Source organism: Eurytemora carolleeae, unplaced genomic scaffold (assembly GCF_000591075.1).
Source record: "Eurytemora carolleeae unplaced genomic scaffold, Eaff_2.0 scaffold1053, whole genome shotgun sequence".
NCBI lineage: Eukaryota > Metazoa > Arthropoda > Copepoda > Calanoida > Temoridae > Eurytemora > Eurytemora carolleeae.
The window spans coordinates 183600-202108 of record NW_019402152.1 but is presented as its reverse complement, the minus strand read 5'-3'; the positions used below and the strand labels follow the sequence as shown (position 1 = coordinate 202108).

Genomic DNA, 18509 nt, shown 5'->3' with positions numbered 1-18509 from the left:
AAGTAACAGTTCGATATTTTTGACCCTTTGTTTTTTTCTAAAACGTAGGTTCTTTAGTTTTTATAAAATCAAGAACGAAACAAAAATAAATTCTTTTTTACGTTTTTAAAATTCAGATTATTTGGAAAGAATTGATTTTCATTCATATTCGTTTTATACAACTTTTAAGGTTTTGAGACTTTTAAATACTGGTCAAAACTTTGTTCTGTAAAAATTTGCTTTTAATAAAATGTGCAAACTTTTCAACTTATAACGTAAAATTTAGGTAGAAAAAAATGTACAAAAAAATATAGTTTTTGATTTGTTTCTTGTTTATATTTTTTTCAGGAAAGCAAATGTTCATATTAAGCAATTTCTTGGATTTTTAAAACCTTTTTCTTGAAAACGAACCACTCGTTTTGAACTTGTAATAAAACGAAAAAAACTATCGTTTTTGTAAAAGGTCGTTAGCGATCGTTAACAGGGTTAAAGGGTCGTTGTTAACAGTTGTTAACAAAGGGTCGTTTTCAAACACAATCATTTTAAAAATGATAGTTTTTACAAGGTGACAGTTTCGTTTTTCGTGTTTTCTTCTTTGTTTCAAAACGAAATGATTGTTTTTCAAAAAAGTGGAAACGATCCATCCCTTTTTGTGGATAACCCTGTAAGTGTACTCTATAGAAAACTAATTATCATTATGATTAGTAGTTGGTAAGAATATTTAAACAATTATATAATGTTTATTTAGAGGAACAAACAGTTTAAATGGAACATGCTATACTGCAAGTGAATGCTCATCTAAGGTAATGTTTTCATCATTTAGAATTTTTAAATCAATTTTTGTTGCTAATTAGTAAGAATATACTGCAGCTTAGTCGTTCAATTCGGAGATTCAAGGACCTTTTTTTCAAACCTTTTTTATCAAACTGACTCATACAGATTATGTTTCTCAGTTAACCCCTATCAAGAAATTAGTTAATGATGGTTATGGGAGAGGGGGGGGGGGTGATAGGGGTTGATGGGGGAGGAAATTTCAAAATTTGTATCCGGAACACTAGGTCTAAACATAAAGTGTACCGTTATTAATCATTAAAATTTAAAAATGTTCATAAAACTTGGAAAATAAAACTTCTAAAGCTAGTTTCTCTAAAGATAAAAATATCATAGGATACGAAGGGGGGGGGGGGTTTAATTATATTAGTAGTTAATATAAGAAGGAAAAATGATAAAATTCTGTAAAGTCATCTCTAAAGTCTCATCCCTGGTTGTAACTAAACATTTTTTTTATTTCTAACTTATTTTATTTTTAAACTTTGCTGACTTGAAGATTGAACAAAGAACATTTTCAAAGAAATATTGGTAATAAGAAACACGGGCAGCGTTGTACATTTGAATTTCGAGCCGGGTCAATCTTTCCTGTCCCAGTTTGTACTGTATCTCCCAGACATTCACAACATTTACATGGAGGTATGTAATTTATCATAAAATTCTATTATTTTATAAAAAAAAACACAAAAAGTTTAAAAACCATGCTTTTCTAAAGTTATAGTAAACCTCAAATACTCAAAACCTCAAATTGTCCAAAATGTTTGTAAAAAACATTTGAGATAAGAGCATGAACAGTTTAAAAAAATACAATAGTTTTTATGCTATCCAATTGTTTGCCTAAATACAATTTTAGAAAGAAATCCGTAATTTAATTTTGACTTCCTCGGCAGAAATGGTATCTAGTTTGATAAAATAACATGAATAAATTATAAATGAAAATTATTAACATTGAATAAAATGTTTGTAGTTTCAAGTCTTCATAAGACACTTTGTTCACACATTTTGAAAGATGAAATTGTACCCCTTTTCACATATATATATAATATATATATATTTATATTTATTAATTAAGATTAAGAAATCACTGGAATAATTTAAATAATTACTATTTATTTGAACCAGTTGTACCTACCTTAACTTACTCGCATTTGTTTTCCAGCTTTCTATTTTATCTGTTCTAAAAAAGTTGTGTTTAGATGTATTGGTGTATGTCAGGATTATTTCTCCTGACTCTGCTGTCAGACCACGTGGTTACTCATGTGTCCGCGGAAAATATCGAGGGAGGGAACTCGACCTCCTCCTCCGCGAGGGGGGGAAAGCTTGTCTTCAATGTTGTAAGATTCCCAAACTCTGCCTGCTCGTAAGTAAACGTTTATCTTATCTTAATGTTTTCACGGATATTCCTGTTTTTCAGGGAATATACAAATCTGAAATTTAAATCAACGTAAGCAACGAAAATATAAGTAAATTTGACCCTTCATGCAAAGATGACCATGTCCGATTTACAACGGTACCCATTTGGGATTTACATTTTACACAAGTAGATTTGAAACATTGATTCTCTATAAGATAGTGCATATTAACATGGACTACTCTTAAGTAATTTTGTCACCTACGCTTAGATTTAAGGAAAGGCACAACCGAGCCCTTTAAACCTTTACTTGATAAATAATGTTGAAAATATTTATATTAATTTTGATAATTTCCTCTCGTGGTTTCTGCATAAAAATGCGCCTTGAAAACCTTAATTGAAAATAATAAAAATTTAAAGAGGAATTGCTCTGAACATTTTAGAGATACAAGGTTGTCCACAAAGAATGAGACTTCAGAGACGACTGTACGGAATTTATACTGATTGTTTTCTTATATTCGCGATTCCCTGCAACTGTAAACTTGTTTGTCTCTTTGTCAAATAATAAAACAAGCTATTAGATAACTGTATTTAAAGCAGAATACATAATTTAACCTAGGGATCGTCTCACTTCATAGTTTTAGCTGTTCTTCACTGTAAGTGAATTAAACAATTATATAATGTTTATTTAGAGGAACAAACAGTTTAAATGGAACATGCTATACTGCAAGTGAATGCTCATCTAAGGTAATGTTTTCATTATTTAGAATTTTTAAATCAATTTTTGTTGCTAATTAGTAAGAATATACTGCAGCTTTGAAAGATAGGTTAGATTCAAAGACCTTTTTTTCAGAATCTGTTTATTTATTATTTATTGTGGTTTTCTGGAGTTTACATTTTATCCCTAAAAAGTCTAAGTTTTCTTTAATTTCCTCTGACCTTTCCTTTTTAGAAACATTTAATAAGGTTTTTTATCAAACTGACTCATATTTTTGTTTATACTTCTTTTAAGAAGTTTCAAAATTCAAATTCTGTACCATCATTTAATCATTTATTTTAAAATATAAAAAAGGGGAGAGGGGGGATCCCCCCCCCCTCATCCAAACTCAATCCATTTTAAGATCGAATACATTTTTACTGTACAGAGTGGTACAGCTGCTGGCTCCTGTGCATCTGGGTTCGGAGTTTGCTGTACATTCTCTATTAGCTGTGGTACTTCATCATCAGTAAGTCAATTAAATAAAATAATTGTCCAGCTTTTTATTTTTTATCATTTCTATTTCTTTCAACTTTAAAGTAGTCGAGATTAACTTCAGGGTGTCCTAAGGAATATACAGGGTGTCCTAAGGAATATACAGGGTGTCCTAAGGAATATAAAGGATGTCCTAAGGAATATACAGAGTGTCTTAAGGAATGTACTGGGTGTTCTAAGGAATATATCTGGTGTCCTGAGGAATATACAGGGTGTCCTAAGGAATATACAGGGTTTCTTATTCGGGATTTTTGGGACTGAACAAGAAGATTTAAAAAGATGGAATAATTTTAAAAACTTGTATGAAGCTTTTATAGATTGTGCATGAAGAAATATCATGGTTTTTTGAAAACTGCTTAATTATAACGTTTAATATATCCATATAGAGCTAGATTTGAAAGAGCTCTTTCATGGGTAATTAATTGCATAGCTCGTTGAACTTTACCACCAAGCAAATACTGGTCTAATCTTTCCAAAGATATAGAGATTAAAAAATCAGAGTTTGTGAAAAAGACTCTATTCCTTTTTGTGAAGGTTTCAACATTTCAAAACTTTATCCGTGTAATAGTTTGCTTTTATTGGAATAACATTTTTACCGTACATTAAAATAAAAAATTAACACTTAACAAAAACTTGAAAATTTTTGGTTCGTTTTTGCTTATATCTTCTCATAGGCGTTGAAAATAATCATTGGGTTAAGTTAATGTCCTTCACTATTGATAGATTGACTTGTTTGAGATAAATTTGAACATAACAATCCTTGTTATGGAAATAATTTCTCAAAATTACAAATCTAATCTATAGTTACGTCAAACCATAGTAAATTGCACGTAAATATTTTCAATCAAAGTTTACCTCAATGCAGACCTAGAGGAGCTACGAGGGAACAAAATCGTAGCATTAATGTCGCTAAAGTTAACCTTTTCCTTCTGCCTAGTTTCTAGTGTAATATATATATATTTAGGAGAATAACACTTATGCAATTATTTCTACATACTCTACTTCTACTGATTCAGATCCTTGTATTTATACGTTTTGCAGGTTAATATATAATTTATTAAAGGGAGTGACCGGCTATGTAAGGTAAGTTGAACTGCGTATGCAGTGTTGTGGAAAACGTCTTTCGGGTTCATTTGAGACATATTAAACTTTTTAAAGATCTGTAAGTTCTGGGTTTGAGCGCAAATTCGACGTTCAAAATCTACTTTGTGGGTGGATACGTTTTCAGAAATAGTTTTCAAGATTTTATTAAGTTAAAGTTTAGTTTTTTAAACTGAGAAAGTCCATATTTTTTTGTTAAAATTTGTCTAAATTGACAGCGAACACTCTTGATTTAGGAAATAAAATATCGCAGAAAAATCGCTTGTGTAAACGTTGGATTGCTGCCAATTAAGCGACGAACAATCGCTTATATTCAACAAAATATCGATTAATTGGCAGCAAAAAGTTAGATGACTGCAAACTAACAGATTTTTTGTCTGATAAAAGCGATATTTTGATTTCGTAATTAAGAGCGTACTTGCTGAATAACCCCCTAGTTTGTGCTAGAAATTCTTAACAATTTTTGCCAAAGAAAAAAACTTTTTAATACATCGAATCGTCACAATTGGTCTTCAAGGCACATATCGTCTCTGGCAGAAATTGTTCTGCTAGCTATCCGTGTTGGTAATTTCTGATCTGTTTGAAATTTAGGAGGAATGCAAACATTTGCAAACTGAGAATTGATTTCGAGTCTTTTACCACCGCACCTCCTCAAGGGTATGTAGCTGAAGCTACAGCTACAGCTACAGCTTTTTCAAATTCATTCAGGGTAAGAGTTTCCCAACAAGGTTACAGTAAACAATTGTCAGTGTACAGTACAGCTAACAGAGCCCGAAATTTAAAAGAGTATCGTAGAACGAAACTCCCGAGTTTCCTTGTTGGGGTCTTAAATTTGTGTAGATTTTGATTTAAGAGATTCGAAAAAATGTAGAACATGAAGAAACTAAATAAAATTATATTTTTTAACAAAAATGTTGATATCAACAAAACTGCCTAACCCCATACGTGAAACCCGGGTTCTAAAACTGGTTTTCATGACGATAACCTGTCTTAAGTTTTGGGCTCTGAGCACCAGAGCCCGAAATTTAAAAGAGTATCGTTGAACGAAACTCCCGAGTTTCCTTTTTGGGATCCTAACATTTGTGTAGATTTTGATTTAAGAGATACGATCAGCAAATAATATCAAAAATCAAGACGACATTCAAGTCCTCTTGCATACTGTCATGTTTCGTGGGACACCCTGTATCATCCCCTCTGAAGTTTTCCCATTGATAAGATAAAATGGACCGTAGACTTAATTTAATATTTAATATTTAATAACTCGGTAAATTTTAAAGATATAAAGATGGTAAACCAAATTTTGGAAAGTTCATCTAATGATTTGACTCTCTATCTTTTTTTGATGCATGTCATTTATCAGTTATTGGAAATCAAAGACGATATTCAAGTTGTCTCTCAATTCCTATGTTTACTAAACACTTAACTTATGTTTATTTAGCTTGGTCAATGTGTGAATGATGTTGTGAAAATTACAAACCCAGGTAAACACATTATGTAATGTTTCCATGCAAGAAACACACATTTACAATGGTCGGTGTTATTATCTTTACCATGATGGAGACCTTTCTATTGAAGTTTAGATCTCTAAAAAGTTTTTCAAAATTAAAAGTTTACAAAGTAAGTAAAGAGAAGCTGTTAATATGTCAGCTTCCCTTTGTTTCCATGTTTGTTTGAATCCCATGCTGTTTGAAAGCTTGGTAGATTAAAACAATTAATGTCGAAAGTCGTCTTCATTGTTTTGATATATACGACGTCGCCAACTGTACAGTAAAACTAGAAAACTCTGGAATAGAAAGATATCCGTTAAATTCAAATTATGACTTTAGATAGACAAATAAGCACGGGAAACAGAAATTGTTCAGTTTAAACAGACTCATTTCACTTGATTTATGATTTAATAAGTGTGTAGTAAAACTATTTGATTTCTATCAACATCAAAAACAAAAAACAAAAAAGTATTGCTATAAACTAAAGTCGTCTTCCTATTTCGGAGTTTTCTGGTTATGACTGTAGCATCTTCAAATATTTACTGTAAAATAAAATATTAACACACGTATGAGTTTAAAATCAAGCATAAAAATATCTTAAAGTTAACAAGTTGGGAGAAAATGATTGTTGTCTGGGTTTGAACCAAATCTACCCCACTGGAATGAGGATAGCTGAATTAAATTTTGCAAATGATTTTTAGCAACTAAAATAAAAAACAAACAAAAAATAACAAGGCTTTCACCGAATAAATTTTTCTTCTCATAGATTAAGGATATTTATATCAATATTTCTTTCGTTTTGTTCTGTGATAGAAGTAACTTGAAAGTTAGATATAGTCTAGAACTAATTTACACTGAACTATTATAATATCACATCGTTCCAGGAAACCTACGTCTTGTGTGTGCAAAAAATGTACTGGATCGACTACTAGAGTTGAGCGTTTTCCTACTTTTTCGTTTCGTTCCGTTTGTGAAAGAACGATCGTTTTCTAGGAACAACGCCCAGCCCCAGACCTGGGCATGTTCCTTCTATTCTATCCTTCCGTGAAAGAACGATTGCTTCCCAGGAACGACGCCCAGACCTAACTATAACACACGTGGTAGCATATACCCACCTCCTCTGGTTCGTGAAAATGTATTTACCCTTACAATAGACTAATAAATTCTTGTACTGTTCGGATTATGCAACTATTGGACTGGGGTGGTTAATTCTAAATTGTTATAATTGATTGATCTGCAGGTGGTCCCTCCCCGCCTACGATCTGCGGTGTCAACACAGGTCAGCATATGTGGGTTCCTGCCTCCTCAGCCTGTAATCAGATCAATATTGATGTTGATACAGGGAAAACTACTCCCAGAAGCTGGACAATATCGGTAATTAAACATATCCTTCGGAAAACATTTCTGTTAGGCCCTTTCCTCATTGGAAAATTTCCAAATGGCTATTTTGCCAGGTCAATATTTACTCAATTGACTATTCTCCAAAATGTCAATTTAAATCATTTACAAGACTAGATTTCTAAGGCATACTAAAGGTCAGGTTTATAACCTTTATAGGTGTTACATGTTTTGGGTCCATTGCTATCCTAAGATACAATAGGGGACCAATTCGAGAAAATAGACACCAAGGAAATCGTACTTAATTATGAGATGTTGCCGCTTGTAAATGGGATATTGTGGGAATTGTGGAAAACATAAAAAATTTACATCTTTAACTTAAAGGGACTGTAAGCTTAATTTTCAAGTGACACGCCATACAAAGATGGAAATTCCTGATTTACACGGTACCCTTGAAACTTTAATCTGATTAAAAATGTGAAAAATATCGTCGTGTTTTTAACTCAAAAAGTATTTAATTCTTATTATTTCTCCATTGCTTCTTATAAGCAAAAATTTACTGTCTTGATTTTTTTAATAAGTTTTAAGACGACATTTCATGCGCTCTTGCTAAGTATTCTTATATGCAAGATTGGCTGTATCAAATCCAAATCCTTATTAAACCCATTGATAATTTGTAGGTTAAGCAGTTTGAATGTGGAAGCACATCTATGCCTCAGGATGACTGCCTTCAGTACCACACTGGTACATCAGGACAATTCTACTCATTTGCTTGGGATAAATCAGTCACTACACTTACCACAACTTCTCATACTCATTTAGCGTAAGCTATTTTCTTCAAAATAAAACCCCAGTATACCAAAATAAAACCCCAGTATACCAAAATAAAACCCCAGTATACCAAAATAAAACCCCAGAATACCAAAATAAAACCCCAGTATACCAAAATAAAACCCCAGTATACCAAAATAAAACCCCAGTACACCAAAATAAAACCCCAGTATACCAAAATAAAACCCCAGTATACCAAAAGCCAATAATATTTTAAAAGTTTCCTAAAGGGACTGTAGGCGTAATTTCAAGTGACCATCCATGCAAAGAGAGCAATGCCTGATTTACAACGGTACTCTTGAACCTTGCTTGAAAACAAAGTTTTTAACAATTTTAAAAGCGTTTTTATAGATTAATGAGATAGTCCGACAACCTTTCTCAGTCAAAAGTTTTTAGGGTACCGTCGTGAATCAGGCATTACTCTCTTTTTATGGAGGGTCACTTGAAATTACGCTTACAGTTCCCTTAAATCATGCTTTCAGGCGTCAGTATTATGACATTTGCTTCCGAAGAGAACGAGGATATTGTTCATTATGCTTTACACCTTATATAACCAGTGCTATAGCTGCTACTTATACTTCCTTCGGAGTGAGTACATCTGGAGATGCGGCAGCATCACAGTCAGCATTGTCTACTCTCTGTGGGAGTAAGTATTTAGCAAGCAATACAAGTTTTAACCAATATTTTCTCAAATATTTTCATACAGTGCTTAGGGTCCATATCTAATTTTGATGCGGATACGCACTGGATAAAATGGGTCTTGAACATTTCTTTAAGATTTGCTGATTTTTTTTTCTAACAAAGCAGAAATGTCAAATTATTTTTCTTTTTTTTTCGCTTATTCTTATGCTAAAACTTTATGAACCATTCAAAGATCAGGATATTTGTTTTACTATCTCTTTTTTCAACAGTTCAGATTTGGGGTTTTAGAGTAAATTTTAAAAAAAAGTTTTTGGTTGAAATTTTTTCCCTTGGATCCAGAATCAGGAGGCCAAAATCTTGCGGATCAAACGGATCAAATGCACTGATTTTCAAAAATTATTTAAAGCTTTTCCGAATTATTATTTGTTATTAAGAGAGTGCAGCAGGAACAACAGAGGCCAATCAGGATTATATTGAGGTGGTGAACCTTCAAGCTACTATTGGTACAACCAACACTGCTGGAGCAAACAAGTAAATTTTTATTTTCAAATAGTCCACTATAAGATCAAGAGCGAATAGGTGAAGATTGTATAATAATTGTGGAATTAAAAATAAAAAAACTGGAGAAAACTTGTGAAATGATAAATTTGGTTACAGTATTTTTTCTACAATTTCCCACTAATATCACTAATAATATTTTCATGTACAATTTCTAAATTTCCCCCATTTTTTTCTAAATAATCCCTAGGGATAAGATCCACCTGAATTCCATGCATTTAAGAAAATAATGTTTTGATTGCGCATTTTCTTGGCAAGTTTTGTGAATTTTGCGTTATCAAAATAAATTTATTTCATGAAAATATTTTTTTCATTTGAAATTTAAAATTTATTCTTAACACATCCCAAATAGATGGTATTTGATCGCAATGTGACATAAAATTACCAATGTACTGCTGATTTAGAAAGTGCGGGATATTATTTTTTCCCGCACTTTCTAAATCAGTCGTACATTAATAGTTATAATCAAGCATTTGTAAATGAAAATTCAGTAGGAATTGGACAGAATTTAACAAAATCAATATTGCAGAATCTGTGGGCAAAAGTTTGCAGGCGCCGACGGAGCCACTGTTCCAGCAACTGCATGTACATGGTCTTCTCCTTTCAGATGGGGAGTCAGGTTTTCAGATTCAGAAGGCCTTGGTCAGTTAATACCAAACTTGATTCGTAATTTATTATACTAGGCTTTTAGGGGGCTTCGCGCCCATCTTCTATTTCAATTGTGAACTAGTTCTCATTATAAAATTGAAAAACAAAGATAAAAAATTCGCGGATTTTATAAACAAAATTTGCGGATTTTCAAGATTTTAATTTTTTTTTACAAAAATAAAAAATTTTGAACACAAATTTTTAAATTTTTTATCATTCATCACGCGAGATCCCACAAAAATGTCAGATTGGTTCAGCTGTTTGACGTTTATTGGATACAAACAAACAGACAAACAAACAGACAGACAAGCCAAATTTATATATAGATTTATAACTTGCATATGAAATGTTCGATTTTTTCTTTAGCACAAGGTTTATGCTTGAGGACAAAAGAAAAGATTATGTAAAAATATAAGTTATATTTTGACCATAAATAATTTAAGCATTATCACAAATAAAAACTTTAGAAATTGCATTCTCTAAAAGTTTTCTTTTGTTGGATGTTCTTAACAAAACTTAAAGACAGACCACCCTTTTTTTTAACTAATTATGGCTCGGTTTATTTTAGAAAACTTTCAGATGATACAGCTTTGAAATATTGAAAACTTCTTATATTTTTGAGACTCATTAAATGTTTAAAATCTTTTAATACAAATTGTTTGTATTTAGCTATCACTGCAACTGCTACTCCTGCAAATAATGAATATGAAAATGAGGGAGTTGGAGGAAATGGATACATGGGATTCTATATGGACTGGTGGCAGAACACGTGCTAGATAAGCTGATACACTCACTTGTTGCATAACGTGTGTTAGATCAGCTAATATTCAACTGTTTTGCTTTATAAAATGTTTTTTGTTGTTTTTTTATGTCTTGTTCTTTTTATATTCACTCAGTAGCCTAAAATAAATTGTATCAATTGTTTCAGTTTGTTGGGTTAGACCATATGCACTGAATAAAGTTATGAAATCTGTAAACCTTCAATCGGTGGTTAAACAATGGCTCCTGAATTTATTGTTATCTTGATGATCGTAATAAGTTCAGGATTGTGTCATGATTGATCAGAGGTTGGAACAATTGGCTTAAAAGGGCGTTTTATAGAACTTATTAAAATATTGATTTACACATTTATTTTTCCAAATTAAGGTAGGATAAGTAACCATTTATGCCCAACAGCGGCACATTCATAATTAATAAAATATTTATTCAAATAAAAAAAATTCAAGAACACTCAAAATGTAATGTAATAAATAAAGAGGATGTCAATAATTTAATCATAATAATACAAAAGCAAAACAATCAAAATACAATTCTATTTCTCAAGAAAAATTTTAAAAATTTTAAAATTATTTATTATGCTGAAGAAATAAGAATGAGAGAAAAAAGATGCAATGTCTATTTTTAAAACTCATTACGATGGATTATTAGTTTTAGCATTTATTTTTAAAGGTACATCTAAATGTCTTCGTCCTGAAAGAAATAAACCATGAAGATTGAAGAGATGGGACATTTAATAGAACTAGGCCACACGAGCTGGACGAGAAAAACAATAAGTTGAATAACCAGCTCTCTGAAAGAAAAATACAGAGACAGTTGTATCCAAAGACTTTTTTAATTATGAAGACGAGGCTTTGGAAATGAATCTATGTAAGAAAGTCCTGGGAAAAAAGTTTCTGGAAAAAACACCTGGAAATAAAAACTTTGGAAAAGAAGTCCGAATTTTCTCACGTCCTTGGAAATAATGTCACTGGAAATACAGTCCTGTGTTTTGGATTCCTGTGACTTTTTTCCCTAAAATAGTATGGGGGCTGCCAATAAAGTCTAAGGAAATAAGATCTCAGAAAAAAAGTCCTTAAGAAAATAAATCCGAGGAAAAAAGAAGTCTCGGGAAATTTGAACTCAGTAATTTAAGTCTGCGGAAAAAAAGTCCTAAGAAAAGTTGTGTACAAAATTACAAAATTATTGATAGGATGTTTACAACCAGGACTTCTTTCCATTGTGAATCACGCATTTCACTTGTCAGAGGACTTTTTTGTATAAAATCAAAATGCGATAAGATAAACCTTAATTGCGTAAAAACCGGCCATGTATTCATGAACAAAGTTCCACAGAAAAGCATTATATGAAAGATATCTCTACAATCCATGAGAAAATTTGGTGGTTTAGTGCTAAAAATACTTTATTCGCCAAATATATGAAGATGATACAAAAATATCCATTATACATATTAAATACAGATTATCGTGTGCAATCATTTATTCTAAGTTAGGGGAATCAGGTTTACTAAAATACTGGATTAAATTCAACAATATTTTGATTTTATTAAATAGTTAGAACGCAAAATGAACAAAATTCTAAAGCTGGTCAGATTTCAAATAAAAGGAACTAAGCTAAATCAAATAACGTCAAGTTCGAATGCCGGCAAAAGAATAACATAACAAAAGAACAGCACGTTGTTTTAAGCAAAAAATTTGGCACGTAGCGACTTAATTTAAAGAATGCATGCATAATATTGCAGTTACTGATGGAATTTTTGAAAAATTCTTATCGATTTTTGTTGTTGTAAAAGTGGTTATTTTGTTCGCACATTTTCTTAGCTTTCACGGGATTTAAATTGGGTTTAAGCCACATAATTTCATTTTTGCAGGGTGTCAATATATAATAATTATGTATACTTATTTCTAAAAAAATATTTTTTAATTTATGTTAAATATCAATATTGATTTAGGAATACAAATTACGTTGAGGAAGTAACTATTAAAGGCAGGAGGTGAGGGGGGGGGGAGACCCCCTTTTTTACTTCTTCCAAGCAGAGTATATTTAGCTTCTATAAATGAAGAACTTGTCTTCTAGAGTTGTTACTGGGTTGCCTCCTAAAATAAAATTAATTATTTATAACTATATTAAAGGGAAGTTCAGGGAAATTTTACTCTACGAAGGGTTCTCAAAACCAAAATTGGTCGAGGGAACCCGTGGTTGAGTGAAATTTAAAATTTTCTAAAAAGCAGTTGTACACAATCTTTTCGTCATTTGAGATGAAAATCCGAGATTTTTTCGCGAAAACTTTGCAGAACAGGTGGTTATTTTACTTTATTGCCCAAAGGGACGTTAAATTATAGGTCGGTAATGTTGGTCAAAAGGTGGTAAAAGAAATATCCGCAATACAAATACCTGACTGAAAAGATATGTGAATTAGTTTGGATTATATTATACTAAGAGCAGGGGTGTATAATTTATATTCCTATTACTTTGATTCTTTAGTTGATTTATCTTCGGCAATGTTAAAAAAGTCGCGCTAATGGTCCGTAGGGTGTTGCGGATGGCGAATAAAAATTATTTGCAATAGAGGGGGGGTGGTGGGGGAATAATTTTTTTAGAAAATATACAACCCTTGGGGTGTGTGCACCTGGAAAATCCCTCCTCCTTTTTTGGGACATTTTACTCCTATATAAAATTTTTATATGGCTGTTTAAATCTGAATGTTGCAACAATTTTAACAAATGGAATAAATTTTTTTCCAACCTATGATCATGATGGTCTAGGGTATGCTCAGCAGTAAGATCTCTGATCTCATCCTCGTCCTCCAGATCTTCAGACTCAGTTCTAATACAATCCAAATCAATCCAAATCAACTTAAATCAACCTAAATCAACTTAAATCAATAAATCAATAAATCAATAAATCAATAAGTCTATAAATCAATCAATTATCAATTAATCAATTAACCAATCAATCACTTAATCTCCCCCAAATTTTAGTTCTAAGCTTTATACCTGGAGTGTGTGGAGGATGAGAGGATAGACTGATGCGACATATTTGATGTTCTAGAGAATGAGCCGCGGCGTGGACCCATGCTGGTGCGCTGGTTTGCCGGTTTCACGGTTACAATCAGGTTCGAAGAGTTCGCAACCATCATATCTGTCACCTAGAACACAAATATAGTCTTTAAAGGTAGTTGTGGGTCTCCCGAGTTCCCGAATCAAAATTTGAGGCAAATCGGTTAAGGGGGTTCCTGAGTAATGATCAGACAAACAGACACAGACAGAGATTACAACTATGTATATATATATAGATACTTTGACAAAGATTATAAATCAGTAAAATATAAACTAGAAATTAGAAATAGGTAAATTCTGGTGTGATTTTGTGAACTCAGGCCCCATTTAATTTTAATTTCACGCAGAAGCATGGGGAAAGAAATCTATCCGATCATATTAAAATTCTAAAATATTTTTGTTCTTCTCAATAGCTCTTTAATAAGAGGAGTTATAATTTAAAACACAAGATTATAGTCTTGCATGAAATTTACTTTTGTTTGGCGTGAGTACCGTAGGATTAGAAAATACATGTAAACCTGTTTTAATCTGAGAAGCAAGAATTTTAGAGTTAAAAATTCTCTTGTGAAGGGGACTGTAAGCGTAATTTTAAGTGATGGCAATGACCGATTAACAACAGTACCATTGCATAAAACCATTCATTATCTGATCACTTTTGTAGAGAAACCACAATTGAAAATAATCGATTTATAAAATGATAAAGATTGATATCTAATTAATACTTGGTCAGACAAAATAGTCTTTAAATGGAGGTTTACTTGAAATTACACTTACAGTCCCTTTAAGAATTTGAATTTATTAGTTTTACCTGATCCAATGATTTGCCTGCGACCTCTATACCATTGACCTCTAGAACCTCGTCATTAACAGCCAGAAGGCCGGTACTCTCCGCCAATCCTCCAGGAACAAGACGAGATATAAATATTCCAGGAACCTTCTCCAACCCCTTCAATATACATCATTATAACAGGGATAAATTATCTGTAAAAAAAATCTATTTTATTTTTTAGCAGAAAATAAATGAATTTTTCTATTGAAAGTATAAAAAAGGTGAAGCAAACACTCGCCTTTTCATGGTGAATTTATCATCCCCCCCTCCCGGTATTATTATTCAAAGTGAAGATTATTTATTTCCCAAAATCATCAAAAACCTCTCCCCCCCTCTCCACCCAGGATCAGGGGGAGAATTTAGAAAATTATACACCCCCTGTTCTACATTACTGGATTATCAGTTTTCAAATCTACCCACCAAAATGCAAGTTTTAACCCCTTTAGATTAAATACAGAAAATACCTAAAAGAAAAAACGCTTCGCTCAAAATTAACAAAAAATTGGGAAAAAAGAAAATTGTTAAAAAAAGGTTTATTTTCATTGCTAATAAATAAAAACAAAAATTCTGATACTATCAAACTTTTTTATAACCTGAGGTGTTACTCGGACACTGGTTCCGTCTCTTATATAGAAACCAAGAGGTTTGTCTGATCCATGTTTCAACAGTTTTACACGTCTAAACATTAAATTAATAATTTACATTATTCGTTATAAATAGCGGAAGGGCCCGGCGTTGCCCGTGGAATATAAAACAATTTTGAAAAAATCTAATTTTTTAGCCTATGTTACTCACAGGGCACCCAATATTTAGCTAATTTGGTGCAGCCGTTTAGCCAGCTAGCTAACATATGTCATATATATGAGTAAGGGGCTTTATTACAGATGTTCCATAGTGTAAACGTCTATCTGAATAACAATAAGAAAGATATCGTTGTTTATCTATGTAAAAAAGTGATGAATTCTGACAATTTCCGTTATTCTCATGCCAACATAAATCCTTAATTCACACAGAGCCCCATGTGAAAATTATCATTTTTTGTTTGAAAAATAGTGATATTTTACTCATCCTTGGCCAAACAAAGATTAGAAAAGTAACTATGTTGTGAATCGAATATACCAATCTTTAAAGCGAAAATTATATTAAAACTTAAATTATCTAATTTAATTCAAAATCAATTTTACAAATACTTAAAGAAGGAACACGCAGTCAAAGATTTGATTTTAAAATTTCATAGCTACATTATAGGAAAGTTAAGAAAATAAAATTTACCACTTTACCTCTCTCGCCGATAAAAACCTCGAAAGTAAATATTTAAAAAATATATCCCCATCCAATCGGGATTCAATGTGGTAGGTGGGGATATCAGGGTTGTATACGTAAAGTCTCTTAAAAAATCACACACACCCCCCCTATGAAAATTATGTTTTCATCTAGAGTTTAAGGTATGTTTAGCGTGCCGAAAACAAAATTCAGGGTTTTCTTGGCTGTGTTTAGCAAAAATAATGAATTTTAGATGTGGAAAAGTATCAACAAGGATAAAAACTTGTCTTTTGAGGTCAAATTTTTTTTTTTGCCCCCAATTCATCAACACTGGAGTTGGATGATGATATTTTTTGGAACTAATTAGTTCCCCAATTCAGTGAAAAAGGCCCTTTAACATTCCAAACGTACTGGGAAATAGGATTTTCGGAGAAGAGGCGGGGTCGGGGGCACTTTTAGTGCGCAAAAAATATGTTGAGCCCCCCTTGGCAACATTGTGCCCCCCCCCTTAAAACCCCTTTTTTGAAAAAATATTGGTACCTTTTTTAATTAAATCAACTATTCGATCATGGAAGTGTGTACCATGTATAACAAGTGTTAATACATTATTTATGTAATTTTCTTAAATGGACTTATCAGACGCTTCCTCTTAATACTGTGGTGTAAGCTTCAATAGTTGAAAAATATAGAGCTGGAAACGATTCTTAAAAAAATATCTATTATTTCATAGAAACGATACATATTGTATAATTATAAATAATAATATCAAAAATAATTTACACTGAAGGCAGTATTGATAAAAAGCTTTTGTAATGAAACAGTTAAGGGAAAAAGTGAGATCTTTAAGTATTTTTCATATGGGTGTAGGGGGGGGGGCACCCCCACCCTCGTACGCCCCTGGGGGGATNAGATCGACGTCAATGATATCAGAGACTTGTCTAAACTCCCTCGTGTTGGAGATTGTCAACATGGGTTTATGCTGCTTAGGGGTTCCAAGGAACGTTCCCAAAAATGTCCCTGGGACAATAACGCATTCAGATTAAAAACATATCAAACAATCAATTCGAAATAAAAATGAGAAAGTTTTTAATGAATATTTGAAAATCTGAAAACTCAACATATTTTCTAAATTTAAATTCACTCTTAAAAATTTGTTCCCAAAATATATTTAGTTAATATACAATCAATTAATTCATAAATGCGTCATTCCTGATTTAGATCTCATCAAATCATCGTACGCTTCTCCCTCCCTTTGAATAACTAGACGTAACAACGGCTTTGCGTTACGCAGAGCTGCAAAATAATTATCGTCATTGGTGATCGGCAGAAGATCGTTATCCCGCGGATCGGCGTACTTCACAAAAAATGGCGTTTTCTGCAGATGATGAAGCTCTGACAATAAATATTTAAAACTGTCGTAGGATTGGAATTTGGACTTCTCCAGAGAAAATCTGCGAAATTCTGCGTCAAACTTAGACTTTACTTCCACAGCTCCATCAAAATGGAGGGAACGGCTGGATTGGTTCATTTTATGGAGATTTTTAGTTTGTTTTAATAATTTTAACTTTTCACTTGGATTTTCAAGGAACTCTTTCACAAAATTTTCATTTTTTTAAACGTTTCACATTCATGTTTTCTGAAATCAAAATATAAATCTAATATAAACTAGAAATTCAAGGCGCTTCGCGCCCTTCTTTCTAGCCTTAGAGGGCGCTTCGCGCCTATAAAGATAGATAGATAGAAGGCAGGTAAGATATGAATATAAAACTTGAACAGGGACCCACAGTTTTCTTTTTAGAATCCAATGTATTTTTCTCTTAATAAAAAAATTTAGATTTTCATAAATGTTGAACTGAGATTTAAAAAATTTAAATTTTTTTATTAAACTATAGGGCCCTATATCTAAAACGGCTCGCTTGCTCATCAGTGTACACTAGAAGAGGAAAACACAACAAGTTTTAGAACTTATGATCACCTAAATGAAAATATTCTAACTGACGAAGAAAACAATATATATTTATTTATTTAATTGTTTTATTTTAATTATAGAAAAATGACTACAGAAGATCATCAAAGAATCACGGCAGAGGTTTTAAATCGGGAAGAATTTCTTACTTTTCAGGTTTGCTTAAATCCAATTCCTTTAACATCGAGTTACTTCGCAACAACAAAAATAAGGCTTTATATAATGAGAACCAGACATCCTGAAAATTTGTGTTTTGATTAAAAAAGTTTTATTTAGCATTTTTATATAATTTTGTAACAGAACTGTTTGTATTAATAGTAATTATGCCATGAACAATTTAAAGATCAGGGTGTCCCACGAAACATTGCAGTCTTCATATAATATTTATCACTAGTTGCAAAATCCAATGATTGCATATATTAAAAATCCCTCAACGTTTCAGGAGCATAAAGAAGAAAATGTAAGCTGGTAGGTGCTATGGAAATTAAATTTTAAAAAGATGGTATATTCCTAGTATACGATTTTTGGACCCCCCCCAGGCCCTTGAACACCTGAGCTTACTTCTATCGGTTGCGTCTATAAGGAGAAAATTGTTAAAAA

General features: G+C 32.1%; 3 protein-coding genes across 8 annotated transcripts in view; 2 read left to right on the top strand and 1 right to left on the bottom strand.

Moving 5' to 3' along the window:
* The first annotated feature begins 1431 nt into the window (after positions 1-1431).
* LOC111717987 (uncharacterized) lies at positions 1432-10942 on the top strand. Its single transcript, XM_023493453.1, has 13 exons — positions 1432-1446; positions 2004-2167; positions 2851-2905; positions 3304-3384; positions 4375-4451; positions 5103-5220; positions 5950-5992; positions 7239-7372; positions 8017-8159; positions 8650-8813; positions 9244-9340; positions 9897-10009; positions 10685-10942. The coding sequence occupies exons 1-13, from the start codon at positions 1441-1443 to the stop codon at positions 10789-10791; spliced, it is 1302 nt and encodes a 433-aa protein (XP_023349221.1). The 5' UTR covers positions 1432-1440; the 3' UTR covers positions 10792-10942.
* A 1234-nt stretch (positions 10943-12176) lies between these two features.
* LOC111717989 (partitioning defective 6 homolog gamma) lies at positions 12177-17579 on the bottom strand. The gene is made up of 7 exons (XM_023493457.1): positions 17153-17579; positions 16837-16960; positions 15274-15358; positions 14660-14797; positions 13789-13940; positions 13538-13618; positions 12177-12888 (listed from the first exon to the last, which is right to left on the bottom strand). Exons 1-7 carry the CDS (start codon positions 17469-17471, stop codon positions 12843-12845), a joined length of 945 nt encoding a protein of 314 aa, XP_023349225.1. The 5' UTR covers positions 17472-17579; the 3' UTR covers positions 12177-12842.
* Positions 17580-17958: 379 nt separating this feature from the next.
* The window catches only part of LOC111718002 (uncharacterized), a 6292-nt gene continuing 5741 nt past the window's right edge, over positions 17959-18509 (top strand). For 3 of the 6 annotated variants that reach the window (XM_023493469.1, XM_023493472.1, XM_023493467.1), the window contains exon 1: positions 18035-18065. Coding sequence is in view for 2 of the 6 variants with exons in the window: in XM_023493471.1 (XP_023349239.1) it covers positions 17997-18065 (69 nt within the window). In the remaining 4 variants the exon portion in view is untranslated. Of the gene's footprint in view, positions 18066-18509 lie in introns of all 6 variants that reach the window. The other 3 variants (XM_023493471.1, XM_023493470.1, XM_023493468.1) reach the window with 2 other exon arrangements.

Bases quoted from the DNA above. Each gene is read 5' to 3' on its own strand.
- LOC111717987 (XM_023493453.1), top strand. The intron at 4,452-5,102 runs GTTAATATATAA...TTTGAAATTTAG, and splicing joins TGTATTTATACGTTTTGCAG to GAGGAATGCAAACATTTGCA. The intron at 5,993-7,238 runs GTAAACACATTA...ATTGATCTGCAG, and splicing joins TGTGAAAATTACAAACCCAG to GTGGTCCCTCCCCGCCTACG.